General features: G+C 39.6%; 2 protein-coding genes across 4 annotated transcripts in view; both read right to left on the bottom strand.

Moving 5' to 3' along the window:
• Nucleotides 1-1699: 1699 nt before the first annotated feature.
• On the bottom strand, nt 1700-2661 carry LOC131824954 (NEDD8-conjugating enzyme UBE2F-like). The gene has a single exon (XM_059163688.1). It carries the CDS (start codon nt 2515-2517, stop codon nt 1960-1962), a length of 558 nt encoding a protein of 185 aa, XP_059019671.1. The 5' UTR covers nt 2518-2661; the 3' UTR covers nt 1700-1959.
• Nucleotides 2662-18419: 15758 nt separating this feature from the next.
• Nucleotides 18420-20603, bottom strand: part of GMPS (guanine monophosphate synthase) — a 70348-nt gene continuing 68164 nt past the window's right edge. For all 3 annotated transcript variants that reach the window (XM_059163695.1, XM_059163696.1, XM_059163697.1), the window contains exon 16: nt 18420-20412. In XM_059163695.1, coding sequence (XP_059019678.1) covers nt 20311-20412 — 102 coding nt within the window. In that variant the 3' untranslated portion in view covers nt 18420-20310. The remainder of the gene's footprint in view (nt 20413-20603) is intronic.

The following is a 20603-nucleotide window of genomic DNA, read 5'->3' on the forward strand; positions in this document are numbered from 1 at the left end:
AAAGTCAAATAATAGTTTTCCTTTATAAAGAGAATTGTGAAATGTTTTGATAGAATTAAGACAAAAAAAGACCTAAAAAGCACAATTTTATTAAATATATGTAATTTTAAAAATAAATGTAATTTCTCTAGCATGCATAGGGAAGAAAGTCCAGGAAGGGAGAAATAGGGCAAGAGTCTTGAGAGATAAAGGAAGAGACAGATATAATCTTTACTCTTTCTGAAGCTCAATGGGCAAGGAATTAATAATACACTTGTCACCACATTTTCTAAAACAAAGCTTCTCAACTTTTGAAAGGTAAAAAATATTGATAAATTTGCCAAGTTTAAGAATTCCTACTTAAAATATAAAAGCAGAAGCTCTCCTCAGATCCCCTATTTTCCTATTTTGTAATGAAAAGAAATACCTCTGTGGACCACAAAAAATGTCTTTACAGATTTTAGGAACCTGAAGTTGAGTTTCAAAGAATAACACCCTTGTCCTGCAATCCCCTCAATTCTAGAAAGTTATTAAAAATACTTTGGGAAGTGCATTTTTGTCTACATACACTGACCAGCTCATATTAAGCCAAGGTAGAAATCAAATGGGGGTGAGTTCCTCCTCTCTCCAGCTGTCCTAGTCACCAAAAGCTGAGAGTTCTTTTAATACTGTTTATCAAGAATGTGTAGTATTGAGTGATCAAGAAGCAACTGAGTATCGGAATTTAATTATTAGTCTGGAAAGTAACTTGACATTAATCATCTTTGATTTCTCAGAGGTCATCACAGGCATGGCTTGGTCTTTCACTCCTCTTTTTAACATACGTATTTATTTAACCAACTTAACACAGGACTTTCTACAGCCCAGGCTCTAAGTTCTTTGCACTCTGACTGCTCCTCATCTGTAAACCATGGATAATAACACCTACTTCATGGAGTTGTCAGGAGGTTATAGGAGCCTAATAACTTGTCTGTGGCCATATATCTCATGTCATGTTTCTTCTGCTTTACAGTTGGCTCAGTATCTGCTTCCCTGCACTACAGGTTCACTCATTCTCCCAATTTACAGCAAAGAACAGTGGAGGTAGGATGTGACCTAACAGTTATGTTTAATATCCTTTTTACTCATCCGCAAAATTTTTAGTACTTTTCTTAATGGGTGCTCAGCTGAAATTTATGATATAGAAAAATGTTTTTTAAATATTCATTTAAATCTTTGTTTAAAATCTCATCATTAAGACAAAATCTAAATGAATAAACTAAGACTTTTTTTTTGGTCTTTCATATTTTCTTTGTATTTCTCTTCAATAGTTGCTTGACCCAATATCTGTCTGCTCTATACAATGAAAATACAAACTAAATGAGAATAGAAAAAAAATAATTAAAGCATTAAATTGTACAAATTACAAATCTGTTCCAAAATATACTTACATTAAATAAAATACGCATTTCAGTAAGAGATCTACAGTGAATGACCATGCATTCTGGGAAGCTTCACATCTAGGCAGGGCCATCATCCGTGGGAGGAGCTAAGAGAATGTGCATCCAATCACAGTATGTAGCGGGTTTCTTATTGCCCCTCTGCGAGCTACACTGAGCACATCATCAGCATCACTTGTGCAGGGAAGGACTTTGGGAAAAGGGGGAGAAGCAAGCGCTAGCCTCAATTCTGAGTTCGTTACAACTTTTCAGGAATCTCATCAATAGCCTATACAGTACAGTTTCCAAAAAGTAAACATGTTAAGGGAAGCAGACAACTCTTTAGAACCCCAAACACATTTTCTTGCTGTATTTATGTAGGACTCTCCATCTACAATGGGCAATCGTGAAGAGGTTCTTCCTTGGGACAGCATGGTCACAGGATGTGGATGACCCTGTGGGTCTGAGGGGAGCACGAGGACTGGGGAGGGGGAGCTCCCTCTTGGATGAGGTTGGAGAAAAGCCTACACACAGTCCACAGCCCCACCGTCTCCTCCTCCTATCATCTGGCATAACGCTTCATGTAGTCTTCCACTTTATTCTGGAAGTCCTCCTTGTCCCTCAAATGATGCTCTGCAGCCTCAATATTCAGTGGATCATCAAAATTCAAAAGATCAGTAAACAAAGAGTTTAATCCCCAAACAACATCCTTTAATGTCCTTGTGGGAGCCCAGCCAGTGCCGTCAATCGAATGTTCTCTCAGTAAACTTAGACATATTTCGCCTGTCTCTGTGATGTTGGGGTGCCAGATCCTGGTCAGGCATTTCACTTTGGGAGGCACCATGTTGTATGCATCAGGAACTTCAGTTTCAAACTGAAATTTTCCACCCTGGTAGTAACCCTCATCTGGGGTTACAGTTAGCTGAAAGCAATGTAGCTTGTTTGGATCAGGAAAATGCACCTTACATGTACACGGTAAATTAGCTTCAAGCTCCGCAACCTCTTTAACAAGCAGCCTGTCTCTCACAGACACGCTCCGAGTGGAGTCGGAGGCCGTGGCTGATGTCCGGGACCCTTTGAGACCGTCCTCCCGCTTCAGTTTGCTTGCCGGCGTCAGCATTACTGCTGCCTTTACCCAGGGCACCCCGAGACAGGCGAGGCGGGCCCGGCACCCAACACCATGCCCGGCCGGCCAGCGGCAGCGACACACGGCCCCTCACAGCTGCACCGGCTCCGGGCGGCGGGACCGGAAGTAGCGGGGCCCTAAGACATTTTTTAATAACCTAGAGAAATTATGAAATCTTCCTCCTTTTAACTGTTATGTGACAACCAAATTCAGTATTTGGAGTAGAAAAGGAATTTGTCCAGGCATAGGTCAGTTTGGATGAATTATAAATCAGTTTGTGTTTTCCTAAATAAACTTCCCTGATTTGGGCAATAACCAGCCACATGTTAATTAGTGACAGTGATCCAACATTAAAATTTTAAGAAACAAACTAACCAGAGAAAAGAACAATGCATGTCCAAGTATGTCATTACATAGAAGCCCCCATACTCATTCTACTTTCTGGGGTCACTGCTTTTATGTTCTATGAAATGGATGGAGCGGCAGCTCCCACAGGATTGAGAGCTTTCTTTCCCTTCTCCAGTCCAAGGCTCCAGCTGTGTGGCTTCTACCTGTGGATTTACATTTAAGCAAGTTAAATAACATGGAGCTCATCTCACCTTACACAGTGCCCAGGTTCCCTAAAGCACACTTGGTTTCAAAGACCCAGTTCAACAAGAACATTAGCCATACCACAAGCTGGAGGTTTCCTGTTAGGCAATGCTTTCCTGTAGTGCTTTGCTTTTCCCCCAACTTTTTCGTGGACCTTCAGAGAACTCATACTCCCTTGTCAAGGATCAGAAAGTTTTGCTTTTATCGTAACTTGTCCTTTCTCATATCCTCCCAGACTCTGAAAGTCACTTTTAACCCATTAGTCTCATTTGAAAGTCCTATTCCTGGTTTCATTCCCAGTTTACATTGAAGCAAAATTATGGTCTAATTAAAGTATTGTTAGGACTTCCTTGTAAGAAGAGCATCTACTTTTCAGAAGCTTTTTTCTTACTACTAGCAGTGTTAATTGTGGGGAATTTAGAAAATTCAGACAAAAAGTGGGAAACCAAGTCCCCTCCAATCTCACGGTGCTGAATTAAACACCAATCACACCACTAGTGAATATCCTTATAATATTTCTGTATGCATATTTTTGCAGAAAGTTTCCTTTAGTAGCAATGTTTTATATACAGAAATATTTTTTTTTAAAGATTTTTTTATTTATTTACTTGAGAGAGAGACAGTGAGAGACAGCATGAATGAGGAGAAGGTCAGAGAGAGAAGCAGACTCTCCATGGAGCTGGGAGCCCGATGCGGGACTCGATCCCGGGACTCCAGGATCATGACCCGAGCCGAAGGCAGTCGTCCAACCAACTGAGCCACCCAGGCGTCCCTATACAGAAATATTTTAAAAGTTCTTATGATTACAATTTTATGTAACACCAAGTTTAATAACATGGATGTGCTTTAATTCATTTAGCCAGTATGTTATTGCCCTCAGGTTACCCAGAAGACTCACATCTAGAAGAGAATGAACCACCAGAGACCCTGAGAAGAAAAAGCTACACAGTATGAAGGGAGTGGTCTCCTGATGGGTAGGACACGACTGCATTTGTGGTTAAATGTGGGGTTACATGTGTTAAATGTAAGGTAGAGGATTCTTTACCACTATTTCTTTTTTTATTTTTTTTCCACTATTTCCACTTATGGAACAGATGGTTCTATCCTATACTAAGAAGATGTAACATTAAAAAAAAAAAAAAAGAAGTTGTAACATTTAAACATTAAGCCTCTCTTGAGGCATTTGCCCATCTCTTATTATATTTCTTTAAAAGTGATCTTAACTTCAAAGTCATGTTCAAGATTGGGCATAGATACCAAAATAATTGGTATCTATATCTAGGCCTCTGAGGAGGCCTAGAAACAGCGACACACACCCCAATAGCAACAACCACACCCAGCACACAGATCTTGGTCTCTAATACCATTCTCCAACAAAAGAAACCAGACTCTTTGAAGAAATGGCTGATTCTAGGGCTGGTTTTAGGGATGATTAAAATGCTTCAAAATTGACTGGGTGGCTCAGTGGGTTAAAGCCTCTGCCTTCAGCTCAGGTCAGGTCTCAGGGTCCTGGGATCCAGCCCCACATTGGGCTCTGTGCTTGGCAGGGAGCCTGCTTCCCACCCCCTCTGCCTGCGTCTATGCCTACTTGTGATCTCTCTCTGTCAAATAAATAAATAAAATCTTTAAAAAACAATTGACTATGAAATTGTTGTACAACTTAGAGGATATACTTAAAACCATTAAATTTTCACTTTAAATGGGTGGATCTTATGGTATATGAAGTCTGTAACAATAAAGCCAGTATTTTTTTTTTAAAAGGAGGTATATTCAACAAAATACCTAACAAGCACACCTCAAAATCATCAAAGTAATCAAAAACAAAGTCTTACATATTGTCACAGACAAGAGGCATCTGAGGAAATATGAAACTAACTGTACAGTGGAATCCTGAATACGATCTTGGAACAGAAAAAGGTCATTAGGGACAGACCAGTGAAATTGGAATAAAAAATGTTAGTAGTAATGTACCAATGTTTGTTCCTTCGTCTCGATAAATATGCACTCGGGTGTGACTCTCCAGAGTTTGGTGTTTTTAACCACTGGACACCCTGTCTTTCTGGTAGTCCTAATTTGTGGGAGCTGAGCCTTGTTCCTGCTTGGGTGCCACTTCAGTCTGGAATCACCTCCCATTCTGAGGTCGGAATCCATGGACACATGGAGATTGGGGATAACCTTAAACCATGTTAGGTGTACTCACCCAGGCCCTCAGAGTGGAAGTTCATCTATGTCTTAAAAAAGAAGAATTTTTTTTTAAAAAACCTATAAGTTTAAAACAGAAATATCACTTTCTTCATAGCTCTATTTAGAGAAATTAAAATATGAAGCAGAATCAAAGTAACTATGAACCAATTGTGATTCTCTCCTTTTCAAGTGTAATGAGATGATTCACCATGGAGTAAGCATTCAAATGCTGAATAGTTGAATAAATAATTAAGTGAACTAGCTTTTGAAGGCATTAAATAACATTTAAAAAGTTAAATTCTGCTTTCCCAGAAGACCTCTAACGATTGAAAAATCAGTTCTATGATCTGATACAAGTTAGCTTGTAAGAGGAAAAGTTCTGCAGGTGGTGGTTCTCCCCCTGCTAGAACTCTGGTCCTACCTCCAAGAAGGAAGCAGGGTGGTTTCTAGTTTTAGGCTAAACTTGACAGGGACTCCCCAAACAATACCTTCGTGACCCAAGACATAGACAAGACTAATGGGAAGAGGCAGTGGCTGTCAACTGTGGCAGCGTGGGGGGGTGGGAGGTCTGTCCCTGACCATTAGGATCTGCAGGCCAGAAAAGCAGTCTGATAAAGAGGGAAATGCTCCCCAAATTAGAGTTCTCTGTGCAGCGCCACCTCTAACCATGTATACTATCTTCCCACTGCTGGAGCTTGGGTTGCATTTTGGGGTAAAATACAACAGTTTTCCCAGAGCCTTACAATACTCACTTTCTATACACTGGATTGAACTAAGGACAAGTCTCATATAACCTTGAGGCCAACAGTATTTCCTCTCCCACAAAACCTCTTTACAGGCTTAAGTTATGAAGAAATAAAATTAATCTGGTGCCTGAGTGGCTCAGTCCGTTGGGTGTCTGCCTTTGGCTCAGCTCGTGATCTCAGGTCCTGAGATCAAGCCCCACATCCCTCTCCCACTCCCCCTGCTTGTGCTCTCTGTTAAATAAATAAATAACATCTTTTAAAAAAAAAAAGAAAGAAAAGAAATAAAATTCACCAGTTTGTGTTTCTATGCCTTTCCCTTTTCTTTCCTTCCCAATTACCAAGATGGTAAGAAGCAGTTCAGTAGCTATATAATGTCAGGCATTAAGAAGACAGGAAGTAGAGAGCATAAATAATTAGGCTTGCATAGCTGAGGATGGATAGGTCTCAATAAGCATTTTAAACTTAAATTATGTGGCTCAGTCAGCTAAGCATCTGCCTTTAGCTCAGGTCATGATCCCAGAATCCTAGGATCGAGCCCTACATTAGGCTCCTTGCTCAGCAGGAACCTACTTCTCCCTCTCCTCCCCACTTGTGCTCTGTTCCTGTCTCTCTCAAATAAATAAAATCTTTTAAAAATAATAATAAACTGGGTGGCACAGTGGGTTAAGCCTCTTCCTTCAGCTCAGGTCATGATCTCAGGGTCCTGGGATCGAGTCCCGCATCAGGTTCTCTACTCAGCGGGGACCCTGCTTCCCCCTCTCTTTCTCTGCTTGCCTCTCTGCCTACTTGTGATTTCTCTCTCTGTGTCAAGTAAGTAAATAAAAATCTTTAAAAATAATAATAATAATAATAATAATAATAATAATAATAATAAACTGGGGTGCCTGGGTGGCTCAGTCGTTAGGCACCTGCTCTCAGCTCAGGTCATGATCTCAGGGTCCTGGGATCAAACCCTGTATCAGGCTCTCTGCTTGGCGGGAAGCCTGCTTCTCCTTCTCCCACTCCCCTTGCTTGTGTTCCATCGCTGTGTCTCTCTGTGTCAAATAAATAAATAAAATATTTTTTAAAAATTAAAATAAAAATAAACTTAAATTATAACTGTACCAAGTCACACTATATGAGCTCCAACAGCTTGCACCCACCAATTTATACATCTTATTTGTGTTTTTCCTAGAGGCCAAAAAGCTCCAGAAAAATAACTGATTAATTGCTTAAAACAAAGAAAAACTGACTTCATTTTTTTTTCCCCAGACATCTGGTTGCAAATGTATTTGAGACAGGCTGACTTCCAGTGCTCAAGGATGAAAATGGAAAGGAACCAATTGATCATTGTTTCCTGCCTTGAGAAATAAAGTAGGGGATTCTGAAAGAATGAGTTATGCAGAGGTGTGGGAACTTAAGGTAAATTAAAGTTGGATTTTGAGAGGCTGTGTTGGCCCTGTGCAAGCTTGGTGCAGTTACGAGTAAGCAGGGGAAGGTGGTCAGGTAAGGACAGATTGATGCACAGAGTAGGGATCCTGTGCTGGGGCAGAAGTTGGAGGAGGAGGGTAGGAAGAGAAGGCAGACTCATTGTGACTAGCTTTCTGGGGGGTGTGAGTGGCCCTCTGTATCTTGCCACAGAAGACAGAAGGGCTGGCATCATGTGGCATCTGGGCTTTGTTGCTCTTACCTCCTGTCCTCCTAGGGCTGTGGCAGGCTAGCTGCTCAGGCACGCTCACACAGGAGCTGCACAGTTGATGTCTGGTGCACTTCTCCAGATGGAATTACCGAGAAATTATCTGCAGTGGCCTCTCCGGGTCTACTTGCTCCCAGGTCTCTGGGTCCTTTCAGCCCTGGCGAGGCATGACAGGAGCAGTCTTTGTTTTCCCTGGGAGGCTTAAAGGCAGTCACTTGTGGCACAAGGGTACAGGGCACTGGGCAGGTAGAGCCCACTTATGACTCCTGTGATACGAGCTTGGCATCAGGAGCCAACAGAACCGAAACAGTAGGAATCCACAAACTATACCATTTACAACCAAAGTTAAATGCCACAAATGTTGAAAATTTGAACAACAAGGGGGGGAAAAAGTCTTAGTTCAGTTTTGCAGTTTAGGCAATGAAATTATGGGCTAATACAATCCATCCACTCTAGTCTAATAGTTCAGAAAAATTGAGATTTACCAAGGGTCCTCTTTGCTCGGTAAAGGTTAATCACACCCTGAATCTCCAGCTCCCCTCTCCCTCCTTCCAACACCCAAGTTCATTCAGCTTAGTTTCTGATTCAGCCTGGAAAATGATCAAGCACCAGGAGGAGCCCTTTGTGCCAGGCCATCTCAGGTCACTGGCTGGTCTTCGAAGAGGCTGCCTGGCTCTGTTTCTGTCCATTATAGCTTGGCATGTGTAAGGTCATACAAAACAAAACCAGTCTACCAAAGCAGCAGAGGCTGTGGGCCGAACTGGCAATGTGCACACATGACCAACCCCCGTCAGCACTGCATGGGTGCTGCATTTCAAACATCTTATTTAGTCCTGACAACCTACCCAGTAGGTAGGTAATATTTGCATCTCATTATAAGTGAGGAAACAGGTTCAGAAAGATTAAGTGACTTGCCCCAAAATTATATAGCTGGAGAAACCACCTCAAGAAATCTCCCTATGCCCTGTTGCTTCTACTCTGCTGCTGACCTGCTTGTCACCCAGAAGCTACCTTTAACCTTCTTTACCCAGCCCCTGTAAGTCTGACTGATCATAGTCCCACTCCTCTCTTAAGCACAGATGACAATTTATGAAAATTAAGAGTTTACTGACCAAACTGCAAGCAGTTAGAAAACACATAAAGCATACAACGTAACACTGACCAAGTATTTGCTGAGCATCCCCGCTACAGGCCAAACACCATGATGGGCGTTGATGGGACACAAAAATCAAGACCAATCATCTCCTCTCAAAAAGTTCACAACCAAGTATGGGAAATAAGCAAACTACTGCAAAGCAAAGCAGGTGCAACGAAAGCCATAACAGATGCACATAATGTCCTACAGGAGTGACAAGGAGAACACAAATGCTGACTTTAACCAAGGCAGACTTCTAGAGGTGACCTGAGCTAGTACCTAAGCATGAGCTAGCTTCCCGTCATTTGACGGTCACACTGGCCTGGGTAGAGCACGACTTGGGACACACACACAAGAGCAGAAAGATGTCTCAAGCTTGAGGAGTGGCTAGAAGACAGTTTTAGAAGATATAGTTGGAAAAACGGTAATGTGGTAGGTAAAGTGCCAGAGGTGTTATTCCCTGGACACAGAGGTTACTGATGTGTTGTGAATAAGTAAGGTGACCATGGAATACGAGTCCATGATCCGTGTTTTGAAAAGAAGGTACCAGCTCAGAGAGAGAAGTGTGGAAGGTAGAGAAAAGCCCTGGGCTGCCACTGCAATAACACAGTTCAGAGACAACAGAGGGTTGGACTGCAGTGGAAGCCGGGAATGAAAAGGAGCAGACTGAAGAGCCATTCTGGAAGGAGGAGGTTACTTAAGAGCAAACTGGATATACATGTGGAGGGTTGGGTATGGTGAGGAGCCAGGACAATCGAATAGGACATGACCTCCTCCAGCTTCGGAGCCATGTTCTCTGAAGTCTGGCACAGTGCCAGGCACAGAACAGGAGTTCAAGCCATAGTTACTGCCACAAACGAACTCCTGTTCACTGGGAAGATAGTAAATGTCAAGCTACATACACCTTCCTCTTACTAAATAAATCCAGAACGTTTAAGGTAATATGATGATGGATAATACATCTTTCTCGCTCTTCTGCCATTAAACTACAAAATAAATGCAGCCCGTGGCTGCTTCACATTTGCCCGGCCACTCAGCAGCTTCAGGGCTCAAAAATAAACCTTGTAAGATTAATACCATTATTATTTGGTGAATAATGAACTACGTGTCCCCTGCTACAACAAAGCTGAAAAACAACATTGAAATCCTCAGACTTGTCTAATCTTCTCAAACTCTTTTAACTTGGTCAAAAAGAATCCTTACAAGATGTCGAAAGGAGACAGAAAGGGAAGAACAGTTTCTAAGAGAAACCTGAACTCCCAGCTGGCCGGTTTAACCATAAGCACTGTGGGAACTGTTCAGACCACCTGATGTCAACACTGCCACCCCACTTCTTTGAATTCTGTGGTTTTCTGCTTCCCACACAGGCAGGCCCTTAACCACCCAACCTCATTAAAAGAAAAGCTTGAACAAATCCCTAGTGACTGCATGCTATTCTCCAAGCATTCATCTTCTAATTTACAACTCAAACAGAATTTGTCAAAAAACCAGACTGTCTGCCTAAAGTTAAAATAGTAATTTTTAAAAAGCACAGCCACTGTACTTAGGGCTGTAGCATCAACAGCTGAAGCTACACATAGGCTAAAATAGAAGTAGTTTCCTATTTGGTGATTTCAAGTATGAAAGTGGGGGTACAGGCTAGGTCCCTGGCTGAGTTGTTTATCCACTTAGGTATCCGATGCTTGGAATTCTACTATTAGACATTTATTCCTTTGAAGTAAGCCTTACTTACCTCTTGCAGGTCTCTAAAAAGCATTCCACTTTTATACTTTATGAACCAAGCTCTAAGACTTCAAAGATGAGTAAATCACTGATCCTGCCTTCAAGAAGTTTATTATCTGGTTGTAGACAATAAATATAAACAAGGAGAACAGAAATAAGAAATTAGTCATGGAATTCCTCAACAGGTAGTGGGAACTTAGAAAAGGAGTTCTCCATCCTACAGACATGAGAATGAACTAAGTTTTCGTAAACACTCCAAAGTACTGAAAGCTGACAGTGTTTGCAGAGTGGGGGATGCACTTGGGGCTGGCACGCCCAGCAGGAAGAGTAGTAGGGGCAAAGGTAAGGGGTAGAACAGCAAGGGACATGAGAGACCCACAAGTGATCAGTGGGGCTACAGAAGGCAGTTTGGCCAGATTGAGGGGGAAGAGTTGGGCTGTGGGTGGTCTCAAACACACAGCAAGTCACCTGGATGAAGTCTGTATGGCTGACGAGCTGACTAGAGAGGAGCAGAGAGAAGGAAAAGGGCTGGTGTGACACTCTCAAGAGGTAGCTGGGCCACCACAGAGTGGAGCTTTTACTAGTTCTTCTGGCTTATTCAGCCCACACCCCTAATTGGACACAACTCAATCCCTTGGCTGAATCATAGTCCTCCACAATTCTGCACCAACCCTCAGTTCTACCCTCCCAAGCAACCCATACTAGTCCAAGCTTCTTCACTTGTAGCTCCTCTTGGCCTCCATCTACCTGGAAGAGTCCATACTTTCTACCTGTCTGGAATCTACCACCCAGACTCTGCTCCAATCCATGGCGTAACATAAAACACTTGAATGTCACATGAGCTTTACCTGTTCTCCCATGCCGCTCACGTTTTATGGAAAGTACTACCTGAATGTTTAATTCTATAGTTGACTCACCACTTCTTTTTTGTTCCAAACTTCTTTCACAAACTGAGATTGATAGAGGGGACAAATATTACATTACTGCATACACCACTAGAATCAGAACAGAAAGAAAACTAGACACCCAGTTTTTGTACTTTTCAAGTGCAGGCCTAGAGACTGGGAGACAAGTTTTGTTCCCTCTCTTCTTTAAAGTGGTATAAATTGGGGCGCCTGGGTGGCTCAGTGGGTTAAGCTGCTGCCTTCGGCTCAGGTCATGATCTCAGGGTCCTGGGATCAAGCCCTGCATTGGGCTCTCTCCTCAGCAGGGAGCCTGCTTCCCTTCCTCTCTCTCTGCCTGCCTTTCTGCCTACTTGTGATCTCTGTCTGTCAAATAAATAAATAAAAATTCTTAAAATTAAAAAAAAATAAAGTGGTATAAATTTCATAAAGATGCATACATAGTCCTTGCGTAGTTGAAAGCAGCTATCCCAATATCATCCCACCCTCACAATCCGGAGATCTGACATGGTATAAATTTATCTGAATTGTCCCAGCTAATTCAGCACAATGGGATTATTAAACCCACATCATTTGTTTCATCTGCACTGCCATCTGTTTCAAATAACAGTCTATGCTTACACTAGCATGTTATAGATAAGGCATTTTTTCATAATGTATTCACTTTTCCTACATTCTTTCACCTAATCCACCCAGGTAATACTATTCCTACATTAGAGTTAACCACTGCCCAGGAGATTGCTGCCTTGCCCAAGGTAACACAGCTATGTGGACTCAGAAATATATGAAGTTTATTGAATTTCAGGCCAATGTTTTATCAGCAGAAACAGGAAGAAATATTTCTAAAATAAATTCCAAAAATTACACCTAACAATAAAACTAGGAATCTTATTCTATGTCATTAATACTCTAACATCTTATAATAGATTACAATTCCCAATTCTCAGAAAATTTTTACACTTTCTGCAATGGTTTTCTCCTGAGATCTAAAGCAAAGAAGTCACAGAAAGGTGAAACTATATATGACAGCCATGTTCGTTCACTAAGCTTTAAATTCAATTTATTCCCAAACTAATGTGATTAATGTTAATTCCCTCTCTCTGCCTTAACTAGTCAAATCTCTAAACTCTAAAAACATTTAAGTTATGGCTATCACTATTCACTTTAAAATTTTTAAAAAGTGTGTGTGGTATGTGACTATTTCCCTGTTTTACAAAGAGAAATCAGTATAGTAACAAATGTAGGAGGCATATTTGCCATGGTTTAAATCCAGTACACTAAAATATTTACTTCAAACAGTATAAAGGGTATATATCTTCATCATAAGTCTTTGTAGTAACAACTGTTACTAAACAAAACAAACTCCAAATTAAGTATACATCAAACTTGGGTCTCGGCAGATTCTATGCATGTATACTTTATGTAACTAACATATGGCAAATCTTATTTCTCCACTCCTAGAAAGATGTTGAGATTTTAAAATATCTTTTTGCAAAATATTCCAACTCTTAACATCAAAACCAAGAGAGATAATCAATATTAAGGATACATGTGTATTTTAGATGTATCCTTTGAAGTTGAGAAGGCGAAAAAAAAAAAAAAAAAAACTCAGACACAGTGGTTCTCAAACCGTTCACTGAGGCGCTCCGAGCCACCACAGCAAACTCAGATACACACAAGATGAACTACTAGCTTGTGGCAGGTCAGTTTCAACATAACATCATGCACCATTTCCTTCAATGATGTCATATCTTTGCAAAGCTGAGTTTTCGGTGGCTGCTGTGATTTAAAAAGTACTGTGCAAACATCAGCTTGGAATAGAAAATGAAGATGGCAGTGTTCAATGTATACCACAGTTCAGTAAGTTGCAAGTCCCCAACAGATTCCATTAGTAACTAACTCTAGTTATTCAAGAATGAAATACATTCTTTCAAAGGATAATAGTGTTTCAAGTGGCTATTATGTTGTTAGGGCAAAATATTTAAGTTGTTTGAACAGAATCATCACTTTAAAAATGGGACTAATTGAGGGCGCCTGGGTGGCTCAGTGGGTTAAGCCGCTGCCTTCGGCTCAGGTCATGATCTCAGGGTTCTGAGATTGAGTCCCGCATCGGGCTCTCTGCTCTGCAGGGAGCCTGCTTCCTCCTCTCTCTCTCTCTTCCTGCTTCTCTGCCTACTTGTGATCTCTCTGTCAAATAAATAAATAAAATCTTTAAAAAAAAAAATGGGACTAATTGAGATATATAGATAGATATATATATAGATAGATAGATTTTTTTTTTTTATAGCAACCCTAGACCAAAGTAACACTAATTGAACTGTGAAAGGAGAAAGTTTGAAAAACTGCACTAAATTCACATCAGGTGCTTTAAGAGCCTGACCAGAAAAGAAAAAGAAAAAAAAAATTAAAAAGATCTTTCAAAATGTTTCCTATTCAATGGTAAATCCTTACATTTCTCTTTAAGCAAACATCTGAAAACAGGCTAAGACCCATAACAGAAACATTAAATTATTTGTAAATATTCCAAGATACTGTACTTACTTAAAAATCTCCAGGTACTTATTATCAACTTTGGGATAATTTCAACATGTGGCATATGATTTACTCAGTAATTAAGGAAACACTCTTTTTAATTCTTGAATCTGAGAAGTAAATATGTAGAGGGTGCTAGCTGTACAATTTCACTTTTGTGTTGCTGAAATTTTTTTTAGGAGATTCTTTAACACAAAACGGTCATGATATATTTAATTCTTGGTAATTTACTCCCCCAAAACTATATAATAAGCACGATAAGCAAGTTCATTACATCCTCATCACCCATGGTAATAGAAGTTGCTTTTGAAAAGAACCAGAAGATGGGATTTTCCTGCACTTAGGTAAATATTTTTTAGTCTGTTGAAACTTTTTTCTTAAGAACAAGTATCAATCATCCTAATGCAATTAGGCACCTTGACAAAAGGCCCTCATGTTCCCCACTATATAATGTAGCCACATTAAGAAGCCATTTTTAAAATAGCATTTTCTCTATGGTGTTAATTTAAAATTTAAAAAAAAAGAACATCATCATCATGTGGGCAGGTTAGGTATGGTCTTAAAAAAGTTTTAGTATGTAATTGTATATCAAATAGCATTCTAAAATATGAAAAAAGGATTTAATTAAAATTTCACGTATTATTTGGATACCAGTAAGGTTTAAGTGAGATTTTTAGCTGTTTCTCAGAATCTAATGTCTATAACTCAGTATAATTCACTAACAATCTACCCCCCCCCAAAAAAAAGGTTAGCTATGGTGTGAGATACAGCTTTTGATAACAGTATTTTTTTAAAGCAGAATGACAGATTTTTGAGAGTTCAAGATAAAAACTCAGCAATATTTTTGTTTTGAGCCATGTTAAAACAGCAAAACCTTTACAGTTAAATATTCAAAATACAGTTTTCTCAAATAGCAGAAGGTTGGACAAGGTGATTGATCTGTAAAAAATCATACTACAGCATTGTAGCTACCTGAAATTACCAAGTGCAGTTTCTGAACATGGTTAATTCCTCTCATCATATTAGTGACTTAATACAGTTATACTTCGATGGGTTGATCAACTCTCATTACATACTTCCAAACAAATAGGATCCAACTTTTGTATCAAATTAATAAAGGTAGTAAAGGTTTTAAGAAATTGAGGACAGAGTTAAATATAAATAAATATGCAAGAAGTCAAATAAGTGTGCATGTGTATAGAACTTTAATTCTGGAAACACATACACACACCCTTTTAGCTATTCACTTAAAATACCCAGTATTTTATTTCCACCATATCCACTGTTACACTCTGCGCAAAACTCTGATACCTTTCCTTATATATGAGAAGTAAACTTATTATCCATTAACACCTGACAGTATATCCAATTTCTTATTTCCCTTCCCTGATAATGTCTGTTCTCTTAGTTCTTCCTTCACTGACTTTCTCATAAACACTGAGGCTTAAAGACAAATTATGAAAGTCATTTCTTCCTTTATGAAGTATACTGGAAAAAAAAGAAATTAGTCATTTCACATTAATTTGGCATAGCTATTTTTTGCCAACATTACCACAAAATACAAGTTGTATCAGTATACCATAAACAATTACATAGTGATTTCACAACTATACTACTTACTCTAACAAAATACTTCTTTATAAAAAAATCTGTTTGAAAGGATGTTACATTCACTTCTTCATCTAATACCATAAGGTGGTAACAATGTCACAGTAGGTTCAAAGACAGGAAACTACTTACCTTAAATATCTGTATTCTCCAAAGGCCTTACTCCACTTGGATTACTTAAGCTTCAGGCTTCCTGAACAACTTAAAAGGTGTCAGAGCTACTGAACTTAAAATACCCAAGAAATGGCCAAACCCTCCCCAAAGTCTCACAGTTTTGCCATTCAAGGAGCCCTTACCAAGATCAAAAGATGCCATGGGATCCACCAGTGATCAAAGACTCTAATGGGTCAGTCACTTAAAATAGGGCTACTCAAAAAGTTGTTATTCAGGCAACTTGGGTTACAGGTAGTTACTCTCCAGCTAAAAAATTATATCCAAATGACACAGCTCCAGAAGGCTTTCTCAGTAAGAGCTCAGTCTGTTTCACGATCTAGCTAGAGTCATATTCAAAGAGGTGGCTATAGGGAGTAGGTTTCTCTCCCGTGACAAAAAGCAAAAAGAGTAAGAAGAGGTTGAGAGATACCCACGTAGTTGTTGCACTGACCTCAACAGGAGCAACATTTATGTCAGCTGCCCTAAGTATTACCAAACAGGCCCTTGGAGTATCTGACCTACAATATAGTATACACAGAATCAATTCCAGTCTGGCCCCAGGTCTGAAGTAATTTAGTGAGGACATTTTCAGCAAAACATTACCTGTGGCCTTCTCTTACATTTCTCTTAAAGACCTAAGATTTTAAGCCATAACTAGATAGGCCAGGTATATTCCTCAGTAACTTTTTTGGATTGGAGAGATTTAAAACTATCAATAATTGGGACCTGTCAAGATTCTAATTTAATTGATTTAACTGTGGGGTCTAGACATTATACAGACTTAATTCCTCAGGTAGTAATAACAGGCATCCAGGGTTGAGAACCACTGACAAAAGATCAGAGTTGGGTCAACTACCTGGGTCTCTTCAACATAGAAGACTAAGTTTGAGAGTTGGCATTTTGGCACTCTTTGAAGGGGAGAGGGGATTCCAAATCTCTTCACTAGTCATTAAATGAAATGGTCAGGAATATAAGAGCCAAGGATACCACCATTATTGTTGTCAAAGTCCTGAAGTGGTAAAAAAACAAAAACAAAAAAAGGATACCCTGTTCCCTGTATCACCTGCATGGCTAACCTACTTCAGAAGGAACAAGGCAGGGGCTCTTTCCTAGGGTAGAGACATCAGCTTATATTCAGTTTTCTATTACTTTCTGAATTTGGGCCAATGAAGGGAATACCCACTGAGGTAATAGCAAAGGTGTGTGTCCTTACCACATTCCAGTGAGAATTCAGGGAACAGTAGGAGAGAGGAGGTGGGTATGGAGAGTAGTGGAGAGGAATAATAAGAAACAAAACAAACAAAAAAAACCAAGGGTACAATATTGGGCATGACAGAAACTACTACTCTCTTATTTTAAGTAAAGACATGATTTACACTTTGGAAATAATTTATCCCTGATGGGTCAATTATACAAGAAGAGTCTCCTGTTAAGCCTCACCTCGAAAGGCCTTAGAGCACTACCTCTTCAACAGAGAGAAACAGAAAAGCCTAGATTCTAGTTCCAGCTCTGCCAACAATTAGCTACAGATAACTGACAGTGGGAGACTTTGCATTCTATTAATGGATATTGTCCTAGTGTCATGGTCACAATAGTAAGATTCTCAAGTAGTCCAATTTTGCAGATCTATATTAAGTCTTCAAAAAAACAAGGTATTAAGGTAATTAATACTTGACTTTACAATGTATTCTGATGTTTACCTTTTTGACAGGGTAAGGTTGTATCTGATGTTGAAAGAACTTTAAACATAAAACCCTCAATTTCCCCATTCTGTCTCCCGCTATGCTTTTCTTTGTTGTTTAAGAAAAAATTATGGCTGGATTTGATGTAAATTTAATTCAACTGTCTCCTCTTACAGATAAAGAGACAGAAATCACTTAACCGTTCCCACAGCTGTTCATCGGCAGAACAAAAGCACTGAGGATGGACAGTCCCGCCTACCTAATCTGAATGCCCTCATTCTTGAGGGACTCGACTCAATTATACAGTAAAATAGGCTATCAGGAGATAAGCCCAAACAGTGAGGAAAAAACTTTAATGATGCTTGTTTGGGTACACACAGGCAGCTACCTCAGGATAAAGGGGTGGCAAAAGACGGGAAAACAGTGTAACCCATCTCCCAGGTACATCTAAAGACCTACCTTCAGAAATTATGCCAGGCTATGTTATTTCCAAAACCGCTGATGATTATAGATGGCATCATTAAGGTGAAACTGGGTCCTTGAAAATTCCTTTGTGTCCGCCAATTTGGGGAATAAATGATGCTTTAACCTGCCCTACCTACTCCTAATCAATATGAAGAAACAAAACATGTTTAATTTGATGGGAATGCAGTCATAAGCTACCAAGGATCATATTTCATTCTGAATTTCATTAGGTAACCATTACTAAGCTGAGCTTGTTTCCTAAATGTAAAATGGACTATAATCTTCCCTCAGCTGCTTGGATGACATACTGTGAAGATACACAGTAATACTGTACAACACAAAGCAAAAAGTACTTTTGCAAAGGAAGAGGGGGTTCCAAATTTTAGGGAATTTACAAAGTCAAAAAAATCAACTTTTTTTACTATGTCATATCAGAATGTGTTCTAGAGAGACCATTTCCCCCAGTATTAAGGATTATAAAAAGAGTTTAGCACACAAAGATCAGGAAAACATCAGGTTAAGAAAGTTTAACAACTGTTTTTCACATCAAAATTTCTCAGTTTGAATATAATGTACACCATGACAAGCGAACAGCACTTTCCCAACTTCCATGACCATCTAACCCTTTTGACAAGGATCAGCTCAGTGGAGCAGTGTTCCATAGAACATACACTGGAAAGAAAACATTCTTACTATATATTCTCCCTAGTTTCCTATTTGCTCGAACACAAAATCACAAGAAACTTCTGCTAGAAGAGGAATTTTTTCACATAAATGTATTTGTAAGCCTTTTAGAGGTTATCTATTCCAGCTCTAAAGTTACATGACTCCAAATCTGTTAGAGCTTACATATCTTCTTTCCAAAAGGCCAGTATGAGTATCTCATCATCAGGACAGAAAGTGAACCCTTCAAGTTCTGTAGAAGTCAAATACTCCTTTGTTTCAGGTACAGATATCCGTTAAAACAGACAGAAGCTCTTCCCTTGCTGGTCTGGAAATACAGTGTTTATGTCTTCTAGGCCAGCCAAAATAAAAAGTAGACTTCTGGCATGCATAATTTTACTGTTTAGCTAATACTGAATCCCAAACAAAATTTTGTACCTGATCAATACAAAGGATTTTGAAAATAAAAGGCAGCAACCTGAGATGGGTTTGGCATGACACCAGAAATTAATCTGCTATAGGTCAATCACACCTCAATTTTTTGAAAAAAGAAAAACTCATTAATGTTCTTAAATAGAAACAGCTAAAATATTGAAAAATGGTTGTAGAATTTAAGTCTAGTACTATTTTTATAGTGCTTATATGAATGTAATCAAGGATCTGGTAGACACCAGTGGCAATGGCAAAGAGTCCTAGTCAAGTTCTTGAATCTTACAAATGATAGAAAATTACAAGGTGTGGCAATATCTTGCATGGACTGAGACTGGTGACAGTCTTCTAAGCAGTGGGTAATAAATCCACTTACAGATTACATCTAAGAGTTCATTTTACAACTCTTTACTAGATAGTCTAAGCTGCAGGCTTGTGTAATGGTTTCTGTGGTCTCAGAGCTGGCCCTCTGCCCAAACGAGATCAAAACACTGACTTTATGCTACACCAGAGACAGCCTCTTCTGGAGAAGAGAACAGAAACTTCGTCACAAGGCCACAGGAACTGGCACCATGGGTGGTGGGGCGATAAAGCTCCTCATGAGTGAACAGGTTGACAGTGAACACTATGGCATCTATGTGGGACAGGACTTGAAAACATTTTAAACCAAGACCAATGATAGCTTCTTTCTCCCACAGCTGTGATGTTACAAATTCTAAAGTACTTCAACAAATTCCCAGTGTTTTCCATCTTAAGGGAGCTTACATTTGATATACCAGTGTCCTACAAAAGGGGCTGGAACAGCCAGCCCACCAACACCTTATCTCCTATATCCATCCCTCACCCTTATCTTCAGAAGAGTAAGGTTACTTATAAGCAAATTCAGATTCTCTGAAAGACACACATACTAACTCACACTAGTATTATAATGGGTGTTTTCTAACAGCTCTTAGAAACTGGCAAGGGGACAGAAGCCTATTATTACCCCCAAAGTCACCCACCTTCATTGACAGAGACATTAATAGCAACAGTGAATTTATACATAAAGAACAAGTGAGGCAAAGGCAAAAGCAGTGCCAATCTGAGTGTAGGCAATGGTGCTTTGATTATACCCGTACAAGTGCTTCAGTTCCTTTTAGTCATCCCCAACTCAGCTCTTAAGCCGTAGATTTTTGCTGTAGAGAACTCAGATGTGATGCAGCCGCTCAGTAACTCCTTTCACAGTACCGCATGTCAATACTGGGAATGGTTTCTAATCAATTTAAACTGAACACAATACTTTAATAGAACAAGAAGTTTATTACTCCCACTCGGTAGTTCCTGGGGGCTTTGATGTTAAGTCATACATAATTCGAGAAATACCAGGAATCTTCTTAATCTCAGTGACCATCTTTAACACCACCTGTTATAAAACAAAGATCATAAATAGAAGAGCCGGGATCCAGAGCATGTCCAACAGACCTAGAAAGCTTCCATTTACAATTAAAATGTGATCTATTTTTATTATCGTAGTCTATGTATATGGTATGGTCTCTGATTAATATTATGTAGTGAACCTAACTTCCTTCTATAGATTTCAGTGAATTAACTCAG

The sequence above is a fragment of the Mustela lutreola genome, chromosome 2 (genome assembly GCF_030435805.1).
Source record: "Mustela lutreola isolate mMusLut2 chromosome 2, mMusLut2.pri, whole genome shotgun sequence".
NCBI classification, from domain to species: Eukaryota; Metazoa; Chordata; class Mammalia; order Carnivora; family Mustelidae; genus Mustela; species Mustela lutreola.